Here is a 19,230-nt window from a genome sequence, read left to right as displayed (position 1 = left end):
AGGGGTAAGAATACTTTCTGAAGGCTCTGTGTGAACCTCATCTTAAAGCTAGAATTCAGGCTGTAACACAACATGTGGAATAAGTCCAGGGGTAAGAATACTTTCTGAAGGCTCTGTGTGAACCTCATCTTAAAGCTAGAATTCAGGCTGTAACACAACATGTGGAATAAGTCCAGGGGTAAGAATACTTTCTGAAGGCTCTGTGTGAACCTCATCTTAAAGCTAGAATAAGTCAGGCTGTAACACAACAACATGTGGAATAAGTCCAGGGGTAAGAATACTTTCTGAAGGCTCTGTGTGAACCTCATCTTAAAGCTAGAATTCAGGCTGTAACACAACAACATGTGTAACACAACAACATGAATAAGTCCAGGGGTAAGAATACTTTCTGAAGGCTCTGTGTGAACCTCATCTTAAAGCTAGAATTCAGGCTGTAACTGTGGAATAAGTCCAGGGGTAACCTCATCTTAAAGCTAGAATTCAGGCTGTAACACAACAACATGTGGAATAAGTCCAGGGGTAAGAATACTTTCTGAAGGCTCTGTGTGAACCTCATCTTAAAGCTAGAATTCAGGCTGTAACACAACAACATGTGGAATAAGTCCAGGGGTAAGAATACTTTCTGAAGGCTCTGTGTGAACCTCATCTTAAAGCTAGAATTCAGGCTGTAACACAACAACATGTGGAATAAGTCCAGGGGTAAGAATACTTTCTGAAGGCTCTGTGTGAACCTCATCTTAAAGCTAGAATTCAGGCTGTAACACAACAACCTCATCTTAAAGCTGGAATAAGTCCAGGGGTAAGAATACTTTCTGAAGGCTCTGTGTGAACCTCATCTTAAAGCTAGAATTCAGGCTGTGTAACACAACATGTGGAATAAGTCCAGGGGTAAGAATACTTTCTGAAGGCTCTGTGTGAACCTCATCTTAATGCTAGAATTCAGGCTGTAACACAACAACATGTGGAATAAGTCCAGGGGTAAGAATACTTTCTGAAGGCTCTGTGTGAACCTCATCTTAAAGCTAGAATTCAGGCTGTAACACAACAACATGTGGAATAAGTCCAGGGGTAAGAATACTTTCTGAAGGCTCTGTGTGAACCTCATCTTAAAGCTAGAATTCAGGCTGTAACACAACATGTGTAACACAACATGAATAAGTCCAGGGGTAAGAATACTTTCTGAAGGCTCTGTGTGAACCTCATCTTAAAGCTAGAATTCAGGCTGTAACACAACAACATGTGGAATAAGTCCAGGGGTAAGAATACTTTCTGAAGGCTCTGTGTGAACCTCATCTTAAAGCTAGGACCCTTCATTGAAACAATAACAAAGCGGTCACCAGCCTGTTTTGGGAAAAAGCTTAGCGATGGTCCTGGAGAAATATAACCAGACTTAAATTCATAGACAGAGCTATGGATGCAAGGACTGACCATCCATGATATCACAATTATAGATTTAGATTATTAACATTTGCATTGTTTAAAACATTGAGAGAGAGAGAGAGAGATGAGAAGAGAGAAAGGGAGAGAGAGAGAGAGATATTAGTAGTGGAAAAGTGCTATTTAATATAACAATCCAAATCCCTCCCAGCCAGGCAGCTGCTGGAGGATCTGTGGTAGCAGACCGACTGTTAAATGTCATCCACACATTGTGCCATTATTAAGGAAGCGTGACAGGTTGAATCAGCTGTACTCAGGCACACTCTCAACTTCATCAGATTGTAAATAAGATCAGAAGGTTGTCTGCAGCCGTGGAGAATGTGGGCAGAGCGTATCTTATTATTTTGCCCTCCAGCCTAGCTGGGCAAATGCCACTTCATCCATGCAATCTGCATCTACATGAAAATGAGAGTTTTTTCCCCCCTAACGTTAAGGACAGTCTAGATTCTGTATGGCACAGAGATGTATTGAAGTTGAGAAATGAGTTGTACTGTACATGCATACTGCATTAGTTGTCATTAGCCCAAAACTTGTGTAGGATCGTGTTTAGAGAGCCATGGCGTTGACCCAGATAGTATCCACTGCTGTTGACATGGTTTCAGTTCAGTTATTCCTTCTCTATAATAAGTCTTCAACAGGCCTGTATCAGTATTACTGGCTGCCTTGACAGGAACGGATTTCGGTAGTTCAGTTTCTCTTAACGTGACAGTGATGCAGGGTGGATTATAGATTTAGAATGATGTGGAACTGGGAATGCTAACCATGCAGGCTGGGGGTGAGACACTACCACTCTACAGATGGACCTGATTTGTCTCCAGAAATATCCCTCCGTTTCTCAGATTTAATGGCTGAAAGCTATGTGAGTCATCACGACACAGGGAAAGACTTTTCCTTGGCTTGGCCCTCGATGTAGCCTAAGTTGAGCTATAATTTAATGTCACTTCGCACACAGGATGCCTTCGGTTCAATGTAGATACGTCCCAATTGGCACCCTATCTCCTATATAGTGCTATATAGGGTGTAATTTGGGATGCAAGCTCGGCAATCTGTGAGGCTTGGAGAAGAAGCCTGGCTATTTACACTCCTCTGTCACCCCGTCAGGGAGATAAAGCTTGGCCATTCATCAGTTCTGGTTACACCTCTGTCTAGTCTACTCTATGGGGGTAAAGTGGAATTACGACCCAGGCCCTCTGCTCACCTTTAACTCTCCATATTTGTTCCTGTTTTGTTTTATGAGCACAATTTAATGTTAATGACATGTCATCACTCAGGTTCACACGGAGATCGATGGGAGAGGGTTGTTTCTGAACTACAATAATGGAGGAGGTCAGGGAAGAGTGGAGGGAGAGGGGAGAGTGGAGGGAGAGAGGAAAGAGTGGAGGGAGAGAGGAAAGAGTGGAGGGAGAGGGGAGAGTGGAGGGAGAGAGGAAAGAGTGGAGGGAGAGAGGGAAGGGTGTAGGGAGAGAGAGGGGGAAGGGTGGAGGGAGAGAGGGAAGGGTGGAGGGAGAGAGGGAAGGGTGGAGGGGGAGAGGGAAGGGGAGAGTGGGGGAGAGAGGGAAGGGGAGGGAGAGGAGAGGGTGGAGGGAGAGGGAGGGTGGAAGGAGAGAGGAAAGAGTGGAGGGGAGAGGGAAGAGTGGAGGGTGAGAGGGAAGAGTGGAGGGAGAGAGGGAAGGGTGGAGGGAAGAGTGGAGGGAGAGAGGGAAGGGTGGAGGGGAGAGGGAAGGGTGGAGGGAGAGAGGGAAGGGTGGAGGGTGAGAGGGAAGAGTGGAGGGTGAGAGGGAAGAGTGGAGGGTGAGAGGGAAGAGTGGAGGGTGAGAGGGAAGAGTGGAGGGAGAGAGGGAAGGGTGGATGGGGAGAGGGAAGGGTGGAGGGAGAGAGGGAAGGGTGGAGGGGAGAGGGAAGGGAGGAAGGGTGGAGGTGAGAGGGAAGAGTGGAGGGAGAGAGGGAAGGGTGGAGGGTGAGAGGGAAGAGTGGAGGGAGAGAGGGAAGAGTGGAGGGTGAGAGGGAAGAGTGGAGGGAGAGAGGGAAGGGTGGAGGGGGAGAGGGAAGGGTGGAGGGAGAGAGGGAAGGGTGGAGGGGGGGGAGGGAAGGGTGGAGGGGGAGAGGGAAGGGGAGAGGGAAGAGGAGGGAGAGGAGAGGGTGGAAGGAGAGAGGAAAGAGTGGAGGGTGAGAGGGAAGAGTGGAGGGTGAGAGGGGAGAGTGGAGGGAGAGAGGGAAGAGTGGAGGGAGAGAGGGGAGGGTGAGAGGGGAGAGTGGAGGGTGAGAGGGAGAGGGAGGGAGAGAGGGAAGAGTGGAGGGAGAGGGGGAAGGGTGGAGGGGGAGAGGAAAGGGAAGGGTGGAGGGAGAGAGGGAAGGGTGAAGGGTGGAGGGGGAGAGGGAAGGGGAGAGTGGAGGGAGAGAGGGAAGAGGAGGAGGGAGAGGAGAGGGTGGAGGGAGAGAGGAGGGTGGAAGGAGAGAGGAAAGAGTGGAGGGAGAGAGGGAAGGGTGGAGGGAGAGAGGAAAGGTGGATGGAGAGAGGAAAGGGTGGAAGGGAAGAGTGGAGGGAGAGAGGGAAGAAAGAGAGGAAAGAGTGGAGGGAGAGAGGAAGAGTGGAGGGTGAGAGGGAAGAGTGGAGGGAGAGAGGGAAGGGTGGAGGGGGAGAGGGAAGGGTGGAGGGAGAGAGGGAAGGGTGGAGGGGGAGGGAAGGGTGGAGGAGGGAGAGGGAAGGGGAGAGGGAAGAGGAGGGAGAGGAGAGGGTGGAAGGAGAGAGGAAAGAGTGGAGGGTGAGAGGGAAGAGTGGAGGGTGAGAGGGGAGAGTGGAGGGAGAGAGGGAAGAGTGGAGGGAGAGAGGGGAGGGTGAGAGGGGAGAGTGGAGGGTGAGAGGGGAGAGAGGAAGAGTGGAGGGAGAGGGGGAAGGGTGGAGGGGGAGAGGAAAGGGAAGGGTGGAGGGAGGGAGAGAGGGAAGGGTGGAGGGGAGAGGGAAGGGGAGAGTGGAGGGAGAGAGGGAAGAGGAGGGAGAGGAGAGGGTGGAGGGAGAGAGGAGGGTGGAAGGAGAGAGGAAAGAGTGGAGGGAGAGAGGGAAGGGTGGAGGGAGAGAGGAAAGGTGGATGGAGAGAGGAAAGGGTGGAAGGGAAGAGTGGAGGGAGAGAGGAAAGAGTGGAGGGAGAGAGGAAAGAGTGGAGGGAGAGAGGGAAGAGTGGAGGGAGAGAGGGAGAGGGTAGAAGGGTGGGAGAGAGGGAAGAGTGGAGGGAGAGAGGGGTGGAAGGGTGGAGGGAGAGAGGGAAGGGAGAGAGGGAAGGGTGGAGGGAGAGAGGGAAGGGTGGAGGGGGAGAGGGAAGGGGGGAGAGTGGAGGGAGAGAGGGAAGAGGGTGGAAGGAGAGAGGAAAGAGTGGAGGGAAGAGTGGAGGGAGAGAGGGAAGGGTGGAGGGAGAGAGGAAAGGTGGATGGAGAGAGGAAAGGAGGTGGAAGGGAAGAGTGGAGGGGGAGAGGGAAGAGTGGAGGGGGAGAGGGAAGAGTGGAGGGGGAGAGGGAAGAGTGAGAGGAAAGAGTGGAGGGAGAGGGTAGAGAAGGGTGGGAGAGAGGGAGAGTGGAGGGAGAGAGGGAAGAGTGGAGGGAGAGAGGGAAGAGTGGAGGGAGAGGGGGAAGGGTGGAGGGGAGAGAGGGAAGGGTGGAGGGGGAGAGGAGGGTGGAAGGAGAGAGGAAAGAGTGGAGGGAAGAGTGGAGGGAGAGAGAGGGAAGGGTGGAGGGAGAGAGGAAAGGTGGATGGAGAGAGGAAAGGGTGGAAGGGAAGAGTGGAGGGTGAGAGGGAATAGTGGAGGGTGAGAGGGAAGAGTGGAGGGTGAGAGGGAAGAGTGGAGGGTGAGAGGGGAGAGTGGAGGGAGAGGGAAGAGTGGAGGGTGAGAGGGGAGAGTGAAGGGTGAGAGGGGAGAGTGGAGGGTGAGAGGGGAGAGTGGAGGGTGAGAGGGGAGAGTGGAGGGTGAGAGGGGAGAGTGGAGGGGGAGAGGGAAGAGTGGCGGGGGAGAGGGAAGAGTGGAGGGAGAGAGGGAAGGGTGGAGGGTGAGAGGGAAGGGTGGAGGGGAGAGGGAAGGGTGGAGGGGGAGAGGGAAGGGTGGAGGGTGAGAGGGAAGGGTGGAGGGTGAGAGGGAAGAGTGGAGGGAGAGAGGGGAGGGTGAGAGGGAAGAGTGGAGGGAGAGAGGGAAGGGTGGAGGGTGAGAGGGAAGAGTGGAGGGAGAGAGTGGAGGGTGAGAGGGAGAGAGGGGAAGGGTGGAGGGAGAGAGGGAATGGTGGAGGGAGAGGGGAAGGGTGGAGGGGAGAGGGAAGGGTGGTGGGGGAGAGGGAAGGGTGGGGGAGAGGAGAGGGTGGAGGGAGAGAGGAGGGTGGAGGGGGAGAGGAAAGGGAAGGGTGGAGGGAGAGAGGAAGGGTGAAGGGTGGAGGGGAGAGGGGAAGGGGAGAGTGGAGGGAGAGAGGGAAGAGGAGGGAGAGGAGAGGGTGGAGGGAGAGAGGAGGGTGGAAGGAGAGAGGAAAGAGTGGAGGGAGAGAGGGAAGGGTGGAGGGAGAGAGGAAAGGTGGATGGAGAGAGGAAAGGGTGGAAGGGAAGAGTGGAGGGAGAGAGGAAAGAGTGGAGGGAGAGAGGAAAGAGTGGAGGGAGAGAGGGAAGAGTGGAGGGAGAGAGGGAGAGGGTAGAAGGGTGGGAGAGAGGGAAGAGTGGAGGGAGAGAGGGAAGGGTGGAGGGAGAGAGGGAAGGGAGAGAGGGAAGGGTGGAGGGAGAGAGGGAAGGGTGGAGGGGGAGAGGGAAGGGGAGAGTGGAGGGAGAGAGGGAAGAGGGTGGAGGGAGAGAGGAGGGTGGAAGGAGAGAGGAAAGAGTGGAGGGAGAGAGGGAAGGGTGGAGGGAGAGAGGAAAGGTGGATGGAGAGAGGAAAGGGTGGAAGGGAAGAGTGGAGGGGGAGAGGGAAGAGTGGAGGAGAGGGAAGAGTGGAGGGGAGAGGGAAGAGTGAGAGGAAAGAGTGGAGGGAGAGGGTAGAGAAGGGTAGAGAAGAGTGGAGAGAGGAAGAGTGGAGGGAGAGAGGGAAGAGTGGAGGGAGAGAGGGAAGAGTGGAGGGAGAGGGGGAAGGGTGGAGGGGGAGAGGGAAGGGTGGAGGGGGAGAGGGAAGGGTGGGGGAGAGGAGAGGGTGGAGGGAGAGAGGAGGGTGGAAGGAGAGAGGAAAGAGTGGAGGGAAGAGTGGAGGGAGAGAGAGGGAAGGGTGGAGGGAGAGAGGAAAGGGTGGAAGGGAAGAGTGGAGGGTGAGAGGGAATAGTGGAGGGTGGAGGGTGAGGGGAAGAGTGGAGGGTGAGAGGGAAGAGTGGAGGGTGAGAGGGGAGAGTGGAGGGTGAGAGGGAAGAGTGGAGGGTGAGAGGGGAGAGTGGAGGGTGAGAGGGGAGAGTGGAGGGTGAGAGGGGAGAGAGGGGGAGAGGGGAAGAGTGGGGGAGAGGGAAGAGTGGAGGAGAGGGGAAGGGTGGAGGGTGAGAGGGAAGGGTGGAGGGGAGAGGGAGGGAGGGGAAGGGTGGAGGGGAGAGGGAAGGGTGGAGGGTGAGAGGGAAGGGTGGAGGGAGAGAGGGAAGGGTGGAGGGAGAGGGGAGGGTGGAGGGTGAGAGGGAAGAGTGGAGGAGAGAGTGGAGGGTGAGAGGGAGAGAGGGAAGGGTGGAGGGAGAGAGGGAATGGTGGAGGGAGAGAGGGAAGGGTGGAGGGGAAGAGGGAAGGGTGGGGGAGAGGAGAGGGTGGAGGGAGAGAGGAGGGTGGAGGGAGAGAGGGAGGGTGGAAGGAGAGAGGAAAGAGTGGAGGGAAGGGTGGAGGGAGGGAGAGGAAAGGTGGATGGAGAGAGGAAAGGGTGGAAGGGAAGAGTGGAGGGTGAGAGGGAAGGGTGGAGGGTGAGAGGGAAGAGTGGAGGGTGAGAGGGAAGAGTGGAGGGTGAGAGGGAAGAGTGGAGGGAGAGAGGGAGAGGGTAGAAGGGTGGGGGAGAGGGAGAGGGAAGAGTGGAGGAGAGAGGGAAGGGTGGAGGGAGTGATGGAAGGCTGGAGGGGGAGAGGGAAGGGTGGAGGGGGAGAGGGAAGGGGAGAGAGGGAAGGGTGGGGGAGAGGAGAGGGTGGAGGGAGAGAGGAGGGTGGAAGGAGAGAGGAAAGAGTGGAGGGAAGAGTGGAGGGAGAGAGAGGGAAGGGTGGAGGGAGAGAGGAAAGGTGGATGGAGAGAGAGAAAGGGTGGAAGGGAAGAGTGGAGGGTGAGAGGGAAGAGTGGAGGGTGAGAGGGAAGAGTGGAGGGTGAGAGGGGAGAGTGGAGGGTGAGAGGGAAGAGTGGAGGGAGAGAGGGAATGGTGGAGGGAGAGAGTGGAGGGTGAGAGGGAGAGAGGAAGGGTGGAGGGAGAGAGGAATGGTGGAGGGAGAGAGGGAAGGGTGGAGGGGAGAGGGAAGGGTGGGGGAGAGGAGAGGGTGGAGGGAGAGAGGAGGGTGGAGGGAGAGAGGAGGGTGGAAGGAGAGAGGAAAGAGTGGAGGGAAGGGTGGAGGGAGAGAGGAAAGGTGGATGGAGAGAGGAAAGGGTGGAAGGGAAGAGTGGAGGGTGAGAGGGAAGCGTGGAGGGTGAGAGGGAAGAGTGGAGGGTGAGAGGGAAGAGTGGAGGGTGAGAGGGAAGAGTGGAGGGAGAGAGGGAGAGGGTAGAAGGGTGGGAGAGAGGGAAGAGTGGAGGAGAGAGGGAAGGGTGGAGGGAGTGATGGAAGGCTGGAGGGGAGAGGGAAGGGTGGAGGGGGAGAGGGAAGGGGAGAGAGGGAAGGGTGGGGGAGAGGAGAGGGTGGAGGGAGAGAGGAGGGGGTGGAAGGAGAGAGGAAAGAGTGGAGGGAAGAGTGGAGGGAGAGAGAGGGAAGGGTGGAGGGAGAGAGAAAGGTGGATGGAGAGAGGAAAGGGTGGAAGGGAAGAGTGGAGGGAGGGAAGAGTGAGAGGGAAGGGAAGAGTGGAGGGGAGTGAGAGGGAAGAGTGGAGAGAGGGGAGAGTGGAGGGTGAGAGGGAAGAGTGGAGGGTGAGAGGGAAGAGTGGAGGGTGAGAGGGGAGAGTGGAGGGAGAGAGGGAAGAGTGGAGGGAGAGAGTGGAGGGTGAGAGGGGAGAGTGTAGGGTGAGAGGGGAGAGTGGAGGGAGAGAGGGAAGAGTGGAGGGAGAGAGGGAAGGGTGGAGAGGGAGAGGGGAAGGGAAGGGGTGGAGGGGGAGAGGGAAGGGGAGAGTGGAGCGAGAGAGGGAAGAGGAGGGAGGGAGAGGGTGGAGGGAGAGAGGAGGGTGGAAGGAGAGAGAGAGTGGAGGGAGAGAGGGAAGGGTGGAGGGAGAGAGGAAAGGTGGATGGAGAGAGGAGGGTGGAAGGAGAGAGGAAAGAGTGGAGGGAGAGAGAGGGAAGGGTGGAGGGAGAGAGGAAAGGGTGGAAGTGGAGGGTGAGAGGGAAGAGTGGAGGGTGAGAGGGAAGAGTGGAGGGTGAGAGGGGAGAGTGGAGGGTGAGAGGGAAGAGTGGAGGGTGAGAGGGAAGAGTGGAGGGTGAGAGGGGAGAGTGGAGGGAGAGAGGGACGAGTGGAGGGAGAGAGGGGAGAGTGGAGGGGGAGAGGGAAGAGTGGAGGGGGAGAGGGAAGAGTGGAGGGAGAGAGGGAAGGGTGGAGGGTGAGAGGGAAGGGTGGAGGGTGAGAGGGAAGGGTGGAGGGAGAGAGGGAAGGGTGGAGGGTGAGAGGGAAGAGTGGAGGGAGAGAGTGGAGGGTGAGAGGGAAGAGTGGAGGGAGAGAGGGAAGGGTGGAGGGGGAGAGGGAGAGGGTAGAAGGGTGGGAGAGAGGGAAGAGTGGAGGGAGAGAGGGAAGGGTGGTGGGGGAGAGGGAAGGGGAGAGTGGAGGTAGAGAGGGAAGGGTGGAGGGGGAGAGGGAAGGGTGGAGGGAGAGGGAAGGGAAGGGTGGAGGGTGAGAGGGGAGGGAGGGTGAGAGGGAAGGGTGGAGGGGAGAGGGTAGGAGGGTGGGAGAGAGGGAAGAGTGGAGGGGAGAGAGTGGAGGGTGAGAGGGAAGAGTGGAGGGAGAGAGGGAAGGGTGGAGGGGGAGAGGGAGAGGGTAGAAGGGAAGGGTGGGAGAGAGGGAAGAGGGAGGGAGAGAGGGAAGGGTGGTGGGGGAGAGGGAAGGGGAGAGTGGAGGTAGAGAGGGAAGGGTGGAGGGGAGAGGGAAGGGTGGAGGGAGAGAGGGAAGGGTGGAGGGTGAGAGGGAAGAGTGGAGGGTGAGAGGGAAGGGTGGAGGGGGAGAGGGTAGGAGGGTGGGAGAGAGGGAAGAGTGGAGGGAGAGAGGGAAGGGTGGAGGGAGAGAGGGAAGGGAGAGAGGGAAGGGTGGAGGGAGAGAGGGAAGGGTGGAGGGGGAGAGGGAAGGGAGAGAGTGGAGGGAGAGAGGGAAGAGGGTGGAGGGAGAGAGGAGGGTGGAAGGAGAGAGGAAAGAGTGGAGGGGGAGAGGGAAGAGTGGAGGGTGAGAGGGAAGAGTGGAGGGGGAGAGGGAAGAGTGGAGGGAGAGAGGAAAGAGTGGAGGGAGAGAGGGAGAGGGTAGAAGGGTGGGAGAGAGGGAAGAGTGGAGGGAGAGAGGGAAGGGTGGAGGGAGAGGGAAGGGGTGGAGGGGGAGAGGGAAGGGTGGAGGGGGAGAGTGGAGGGAGAGAGGGAAGGGTGGGGGAGAGGAGAGGGTGGAGGGAGAGAGGAGGGTGGAAGGAGAGCGGAAAGAGTGGAGGGAAGAGTGGAGGGAGAGAGAGGGAAGGGTGGAGGGAGAGAGGAAAGGTGGATGGAGAGAGGAAAGGGTGGAAGGGAAGAGTGGAGGGTGAGAGGGAAGAGTGGAGGGTGAGAGGGAAGAGTGGAGGGTGAGAGGGGAGAGTGGAGGGTGAGAGGGAAGAGTGGAGGGTGAGATGGAAGGGTGAGAGGGGAGAGTGGAGGGAGAGAGGGAAGAGTGGAGGGTGAGAGGGGAGAGTGGAGGGTGGAAGGAGAGAGGAAAGAGTGGAGGGAGAGAGAGGGAAGGGTGGAGGGAGAGAGGAAAGGTGGATGGAGAGAGGAAAGGGTGGAAGGGAAGAGTGGAGGGTGAGAGGGAAGAGTGGAGGGTGAGAGGGAAGAGGGTGAGAGGGAAGAGTGGAGGGTGAGAGGGAAGAGTGGAGGGTGAGAGGGGAGAGTGGAGGGAAGAGTGGAGGGTGAGAGGGGAGAGTGGAGGGGAGAGGGAAGGGTGGAGGGGGAGAGGGAAGGGTGGAGGGAGAGAGGGAAGGGTGGAGGGAGAGAGGGAAGGGTGGAGGGGGAGAGGGAAGGGGAGAGTGGAGGGAGAGAGGGAAGGGTGGGGGAGAGGAGAGGGTGGAGGGTGGAAGGAGAGAGGAAAGAGTGGAGGGAAGAGTGGAGGGAGAGAGGAAAGGTGGATGGAGAGAGGAAAGGGTGGAAGGGAAGAGTGGAGGGTGGAAGGGAAGAGTGGAGGGTGAGAGGGAAGAGTGGAGGGTGAGAGGGAAGAGTGGAGGGTGAGAGGGGAGAGTGGAGGGTGAGAGGGAAGAGTGGAGGGTGAGAGGGAAGAGTGGAGGGTGAGAGGGGAGAGTGGAGGGTGAGAGGGAAGAGTGGAGGGTGAGAGGGGAGGGGAGAGTGGAGGGTGAGAGGGAAGAGTGGAGGGTGAGAGTGGAGGGTGAGAGGGAAGAGTGGAGGGTGAGAGGGAAGAGTGGAGGGTGAGAGGGGAGAGTGGAGGGTGAGAGGGAAGAGTGGAGGGTGAGAGGGAAGAGTGGAGGGTGAGAGGGAAGAGTGGAGGGTGAGAGGGAAGAGTGGAAGGAGAGAGGAGAGAGGGAAGAGTGGAGGAGAGAGGGAAGAGGAGGTGAGAGGGAAGAGGAGGTGAGAGGGAAGGTGGTGCAGATAAGTGGAGATATGGTTGGGGGGACAGTTTGTATCTCATATAAGTATGTCTGTTATATAGTACACTGCATATATACATGTGTAGGATCTTAATTTGATCACTCTTTTGTTACAGAAATGTTCCTGCACACAGGAAATGCAGATGAGCTTTGGGATTTACATACATTCACTGAAAGCCCACACTAACACACAGTTATATTAACAGTATTGCACTTTTCATGTAGCCTAATAACCTAACCACCAATCAAGCAACATTGTAGATTAAACGTTAAAATCCTGTTGCAATATTATTTTGCTGTGACAATTCAGGTCAAATTAAAATCCTACATCTGTAGGCAAACTAATGTAGGCCCCTACAACAAACGTGATATTGTGTAGTTAGTATGAAAGCAGATTGGACATCAACTAGGACTGGTCAATTTTTGTGTTGTCATCTGTATTTCATGTTTCAGTTTTCTCCTTTCTCAGTATGTTCAGGTTGCCTGCTGACTTCTATGTGACTTTCAACCTCAAGAGGATGTCTCTCTGGTTAATCACAGGCTTGTGTTGTCCCTCTGCACTTTATTGGGAGATTTACTCCTAGCGGCAGTGGGGTTTACTCTTATCTGGTGTTCTGCACAATGGCTTAGCTGCCTCAAATAAGCTACACTACTTTAGAAACATTTGATGGAATTCTCTTTGGAGGACTGAGGACACCATATATGGAAAACTGGGAAATAAATGTTTCCCAGCCGTGCAATACATCATTGTTATGTAAAAACTCCCTCTAATAGGTTTTCTATGGGTGACCTCTAGTCTTGTTTAAATGTGTCTAGCCTGCCTGCCACAATGTTTTCTTCCTTTGAGCACCTCTATACACAAGCTGTAATTGGTTGTGAATCAAAAGGCTTAATCAATAAGGGAGCTGTGGAGAGTCATTTTCAATAAAGATGTACATTACTCCTGGGTGCCGAGGTGTCAGAAGGCTCCTTTCTCCCCGCAGAAGATTAGTCAGAGGTCCTTTTCTCACATGACTGATCTTAGAGCCGAGGCACGCTGCGGTGCCCTCACACAAACACACTGCTATACTCCCATACGTTCAGTAGGCCTCAGATTCAGAGGCAATGCATGGACCCTAATGAAGATGTCTCTCTGTGCTGTGAAGGTACCTAAACCTGCCTCTGTGTTTCTCTCACTCTCTTTCTCTCTCTTCTCCCCCCTCTCCATCTTTCTATCTCTCTCCCTCTCCTCTCTCTCTCTCTCCCTCCTCCACAGCCTGGTCAGAGACAGCAGGATCCTACCTGTTGTCTTTCAAGTCATGGCGGTAAGTTAAAAGCCCCACTTAAAATGCTGCTTTTTTTTCTTAATACTAAAATCTTATGTTCCAGGAAACTGCTTTGGTGTGCGGTTTTATTTATCACTTGTGTTTCCTGGCCGACTTTTCATTTCCAGGCTCAAGAAAAAAAAGCTATCTCCTAAAAATATAAGTGGTTTGTCAAATTCCCACCTCCACTCGACTCTGAGTCTGTGTCTCTCTCCGTCGTTCAGACGGCCCGAGGTGGAAACTAGTGGAGAGGAATGTTAAGATGAAAGCCATATTACAAACCACCTTGCTTCCTCCTCCCCCCCACCTCGCTTTTTTATTCTCTGTCATGAAAATATATGAGTCCCATTGGGTGGAGAAGACTTTGGGCTATTGGAACATAATTCAAAGGCTGTTATGTGGGGGAATTCTGCTGGGCCAGACATTTTAGCTGGTAAAAACGCCTCCCATCCACCCCACCCCCACCCCAACGCCTGCCTTTCTCTCTCTCTGTCATTTCAGGCCGAGCCCGTTTTGCACCAGCAGCGCTCGTTTGCCAGGGTTCTTTATTGATTTATTATGCAAATGAGTGTGCTGTGCGGTGGTGACCCATCACAGTACATTGTGTAATTGAGTGACGGAGGGAGCGGAACAGCCTTTTCAGGGGCTGTGCTTAATGGAGTGAGAATATGAAGTGGTCGTCGTCCCCCAGCTCCTACAACAGGTTACATATTCATCAGACCAGAACGCTTATTTCAGTAAACAGCCAATTCCCCCTTGACCTCAATCCGCCAGTAACTGCTCTGCACTCTTTAATGAACTTATCGCTTGGGTGACTTCTCAGACACGTTGCCACTGCATGTAAGAACCCTTTGAGAAACATCACACAGACGGAATCAGTTAGCTGTTAGGTTGATTGTCCTTACGTGTTGTGTTGCTTTCCACGGGGCTCTTCTATGTTTTGGAGGTGTAGTTGTGTTGCTTTCCACGGGTCTCTTCTTCTATGTTTTGGAGGTATAGTTGTGTTGCTTTCCACGGGGCTCTTCTATGTTTTGGAGGTGTAGTTGTGTTGCTTTCCACGGGGCTCTTCTATGTTTTGGAGGTATAGTTGTGTTGCTTTCCACGGGGCTCTTCTATGTTTTGGAGGTATAGTTGTGTTGCTTTCCACGGGTCTCTTCTTCTATGTTTCAGAGGTGTAGTTGTGTTGCTTTCCACGGGGCTCTTCTATGTTTTGTAGGTATAGTTGTGTTGCTTTCCACGGGTCTCTTCTTCTATGTTTTGGAGGTATAGTTGTGTTGCTTTCCACGGGTCTCTTCTATGTTTTGGAGGTATAGTTGTGTTGCTTTCCACGGGTCTCTTCTTCTATGTTTTGGAGGTGTAGTTGTGTTGCTTTCCACGGGTCTCTTCTTCTATGTTTTGGAGGTATAGTTGTGTTGCTTTCCACGGGTCTCTTCTTCTATGTTTTGGAGGTATAGGCCAGGCCTAACCATGGTAGTACCAACTAGGACGTATGTAGACTTCATCACATGCATGTCATCATTACATTTAGAGGACCTAATGTTCTGAATTAGTGATTCAACTAATAAGTTCTGGAATGCGTTAGAAAAGCCTCCCTCCACACAGTTTAACACCATACAATGCAGTGTTACATACGCAGCCAATCAGGAAGGAGAGCCATTTAGTGTGCATTACCAGCCAATCAGGAAGGAGAGCCATTTAGTGTGCATTACCAGCCAATCAGGAAGGAGAGCCATTTAGTGTGCATTACCAGCCAATCAGGAAGGAGAGCCATTTAGTGTGCATTACCAGCCAATCAGGAAGGAGAGCCATTTAGTGTGCATTACCAGCCAATCAGGAAGGTGAGCCATTTAGTGTGCATTACCAGCCAATCAGGAAGGAGAGCCATTTAGTGTGCATTACCAGCCAATCAGGAAGGAGGGCCATTTAGTGTGCATTACCAGCCAATCAGGAAGGAGAGCCATTTAGTGTGCATTACCAGCCAATCAGGAAGGTGAGCCATTTAGTGTGCATTACCAGCCAATCAGGAAGGAGAGCCATTTAGTGTGCATTACCAGCCAATCAGGAAGGAGAGCCATGTAGTGTGCATTACCAGCCAATCAGGAAGGTGAGCCATTTAGTGTGCATTACCAGCCAATCAGGAAGGAGAGCCATTTAGTGTGCATTACCAGCCAATCAGGAAGGAGGGCCATTTAGTGTGCATTACCAGCCAATCAGGAAGGAGAGCCATTTAGTGTGCATTACCAGCCGATCAGTGTCATGCAGGTCAACCACTTAAACACTGCTCTATCCAATATAGACTCAGTCTGGACTCTATCACACACTAATCCTGCTCTCCTCTCCATCGTTGGAGGGTTCACCATTCATATAGTGCCTAGTTCTTACACCTACAGGACATACACTATGGCCAGTCCATTACAGGCTTTACAGATACATAGTGACAGGATTAAATCAGCTCTTCTCACTCTCACTTGACTGTAGTCACCATGTGTGTGTAGTGAGTGTACCAAATGGAAGCCTATTCCCTATATGGTGCACTACTTTTGACCTATGGGCCCTGGTCAAAAGTAGTGCACTAAATAGGGAATAGGGTTCACTTTTGGGACGTATACCATACCTTTTAACTTTACTCTGAACCGCAATGGCTTGCCTTCTCCAATCCAATGGAAGCTGATATGCGGGTTTGGTCGGGATCGTATCAAATTGCTTTTTCGCGACACAGTTAGTGCAGACTGCAGTAGTAATAGCTGTCCACTTATTTACTTTTAAGGCCAGCTCAGCAGTTTCACGGACTGGCATTGATTCGGACCAGAGACGGCATGAAAGTGGTCCGCGGACGGAGCCGTAATGCACCTCACTAATGAGTGTGGCGAGGAAGACGGTGGTGATTGACAGTGGCATTGATTGAGTTTGGTCCAACATCAGCAGACTGATCCTTAAGCAAGTGTTTAGGGAGCTTGACTCTGGTTACAACAAGAGCCCCAAGTAACAATGCTAGGCTCTAGCCCTCCTTTCCTGCTGTCCTGAATCTAATGTCTGGAGACTGAAGCTCACATCTAGTTTGTTGTGGCTGCTGCAATGCATCATGGTCTTTTACTGATGATCATGATTGATTGTGTTAAGGAGAATGCTTGAGACTTGAGACCCCTCAAATGTCCCTATTTTAACAGCTTTGTTTTAAAGGTTAATGTTGGCATAGAAGTTAATGAACAAAGATGGTCGGTGGAGTGGACCCCCTCCCTGTTGCAGGATGGCTTTATCTCTGCCTTCCCCTGATTGTAGTGCCTCTGCCCCATATTCAATTTGATGTCATCTGACAGTGGAAATGTAATTGGAAGAAAATCCATTTTGCCTGTGTGTGGGGGGAAGGTAGGTAGGAATGTACAGTCGGTGGACTCTGTATGAGTTTGTGAGCTCTAAGAGAGAAAGGAGAATCTAATAGAATCAGAGGTTTATACAGCTAGCTCTGATTGCAACATTGCTGGTATTAGGAGAATAGTTACGCTCCCCTCTGCCATTCTCATTAACAACAGCAGAGAAGAAAAGTCTGCATTGCGACAAATATTGATCTGGAGACCAAATTACAGCTTGAAAGAAAGTCAAATAGCAGACATAAACACTGCCTTTTGTTGTACTGCAAAGCTACTTTTCAGAGCTTGTTTTACACTGTAGGACACACTGAAGAAGAAGAATCCTTTTTAATCCATTTTCCTTGCAGTCAACAGAAATTCATCGACTGCTTATCCCCTCGCAAAGACAACACACACACACACACACACACACACACACACACACACACACACACACACACACACACACACAGGATTGAAGTTAGTTCAGAAGAGGCAGCCTAGCAGCTACATAGGAGTTTGAGGTTCTGGGATTGGGCCTGTGATAGTGAGGCTCCAGTCTAGTTCCATGTAAACCAACACAGAGAGACATACGTTGAGTTGAGAACTGATGTGATTGTTGGTTCAGACTGTGAGGCCAGAGGCAGCCAATGGTATGTTTGGGTTGTGATGATGAGATCTGAAGTTAGCATTATAGATGATGAGAGATCAAGTCAAGCTGCAGGCAGACAGCACAATTCCATTACACATCTGATAAGATGCAGAAATGAGGACATGCTTTTTCGGGAGGCGATAAAAAGTTGTTTTTCTTTCCGTCCTTATTTTTTCAGTATGTTTCTATCTCCTGCTTTTGGATTCAACTCTGTCATCTGTCAGAAAGGACGCAGCCACACAGCCATATACGTTTCTCCTCCATGTGTCTCCCTATTCATCCTTATCAAATCAAACCAGTCTTTGTGTTAAACAAATTGTTTATAGGAAGTAGTGAGTGAATCAGTTGAGCCCATCAGGGTTTAGGTCTAGGCCCACACATGTATCTCTTCATTAAGGGCTGTTGATACCTGCATGACCCCTGCTCTTCTCAAGTGGCCCAGCAGAGAAATCAGGTGGAAAAGCGATGGTTCTGGGCCTTGAGATTCCATGGCTAATTTATCCAGGAGACTGAGGAGAATCCCTGAGCTACTGGCCCAACTCTGTGCTTCTCTCTCTGCTTCTCTCTGCCTTCCTGTCAGCCTGTAAACTGTGGAAGCCCCTTGAACAAAAATCGTCTGGGCCCTAATTATGGCTGCATTGATTTTCTGTGTGTGTGTGTGTGTGTGTGTGTGTGTGTGTGTGTGTGTGTGTGTGTGTGTGTGTGTGTTTTTTTTTCACTCTGGCCTAGATCCCAGACATCCTAGCTCAGGCCTTCATTGCCTACCTACTTATTATGTTCCTAATCCAACCCTGCTCACCAGATAATTACACAACCTTCACCAAGGCTCACCAGATAATTACACAACCTTCACCAAGGCTCATCCCCTGCACCCTGCTCAGCAGATAATTACACAACCTTCACCAAGGCTCATCCCTTGCACCCTGCTCATCATATAATTACACAACCTTCACCAAGGCTCATCCCCTGCACCCTGCTCAGCAGATAATTACACAACCTTCACCAAGGCTTATCCCTTGCACCCTGCTCACCAGATAATTACACAACCTTCACCAAGGCTCATCCCCTGCACCCTGCTCAGCAGATAATTACACAACCTTCACCAAGGCTCATCCCCTGCACCCTGCTCACCAGATAATTACACAACCTTCACCAAGGCTCATCCCCTGCACCCTGCTCAGCAGATAATTACACAACCTTCACCAAGGCTTATCCCTTGCACCCTGCTCACCAGATAATTACACAACCTTCACCAAGGCTCATCCCCTGCACCCTGCTCAGCAGATAATTACACAACCTTCACCAAGGCTTATCCCTTGCACCCTGCTCACCAGATAATTACACAACCTTCACCAAGGCTCATCCCCTGCACCCTGCTCAGCAGATAATTACACAACCTTCACCAAGGCTCATCCCCTGCACCCTGCTCACCAGATAATTACACAACCTTCACCAAGGCTCATCCCCTGCACCCTGCTCAGCAGATAATTACACAACCTTCACCAAGGCTCATCCCCTGCACCCTGCTCACCAGATAATTACACAACCTTCACCAAGGCTCATCCTCCCCCACATCCCAAAGTAACCTCCACCTCCCCCATCTCCCTCCTCCCTCTCCCCAAGCTCCCCATCTCCCTCCTCCCTCTCCCCAAGCTCCCCCATCTCCCTCCCCCTCTCCCCAAGCTCCCCCATCTCCCTCCTCCCTCTCCCCAAGCTGCCCCATCTCCCCCTCCTCCCTCCCTCCTCCCTCTCCCCAAGCTCCCCCATCTCCCTCCTCCCTCTCCCCAAGCTCCCCATCTCCCTCCTCCCTCTCCCCAAGCTCCCCCATCTCCCTCCTCCCTCTCCCCAAGCTCCCCCATCTCCCCATCTCCCCCTCTCCCCAAGCTCCCCATCTCCCTCTCCCCAAGCTCCCCCATCCATCTCCCTCTCCCCAAGCTCCCCCATCTCCCTCCTCCCTCTCCCCAAGCTCCCCCATCCCCCTCCTCCCTCTCCCCAAGCTGCCCCCTCTCCCTCCTCCCCATCTCCCCAAGCTCCCCATCTCCCTCTCCCCAAGCTCCCCCATCTCCCTCTCCCCAAGCTCCCCCATCTTCCTCTCCCCAAGCTCCCCATCTTCCTCCTCTCCCCAAGCTCCCCATCTCCCTCTCCCCTCCCCAAGCTCCCCATCTCCCTCCTCCCCCAAGCTCCCCATCTCCCTCCTCCCTCTCCCCAAGCTGCCCCATCTCCCTCCTCCCTCTCTCCCCATCTCCCCCCTCCCCCCCAGCTCCCCATCTCCCTCTCCCCAAGCTCCCCCATCCCCCTCCCCATCCCTCTCCCCAAGCTGCCCCATCTCCCTCCTCCCTCTCCCCAAGCTGCCCCATCTCCCTCCTCCCTCTCCCCAAGCTGCCCCATCTCCCTCCTCCCTCTCCCCAAGCTGCCCCATCTCCCTCCTCCCTCTCCCCAAGCTCCCCCATCTCCCTCCTCCCGCTCCCCAAGCTGCCCCATCTCCCTTCTCCCTCTCCCCAAGCTGCCCCATCTCCCTCCTCCCTCTCCCCAAGCTCCCCCATCTCCCTCCTCCCTCTCCCCAAGCTCCCCCATCTCCCTCCTCCCCCCAAGCTCCCCAAGCTCCCCATCTCCCTCTCCCCAAGCTCCCCCA

General features: G+C 53.6%; 1 protein-coding gene across 1 annotated transcript in view; it reads left to right on the top strand.

Moving 5' to 3' along the window:
* LOC115127429 (serine/threonine-protein kinase ULK4-like) overlaps positions 1-19,230 on the top strand; it is a 97,323-nt gene that overhangs the window by 41,395 nt on the left and 36,698 nt on the right. The window contains exon 9 of the mRNA XM_065027171.1: positions 12,551-12,599. Coding sequence (XP_064883243.1) covers positions 12,551-12,599 — 49 coding nt within the window. The remainder of the gene's footprint in view (positions 1-12,550; positions 12,600-19,230) is intronic.

The sequence above is a fragment of the Oncorhynchus nerka genome, linkage group LG14 (assembly GCF_034236695.1).
Source record: "Oncorhynchus nerka isolate Pitt River linkage group LG14, Oner_Uvic_2.0, whole genome shotgun sequence".
NCBI classification, from domain to species: Eukaryota; Metazoa; Chordata; class Actinopteri; order Salmoniformes; family Salmonidae; genus Oncorhynchus; species Oncorhynchus nerka.
This window is presented reverse-complemented; position numbering and strand designations above follow the sequence as displayed.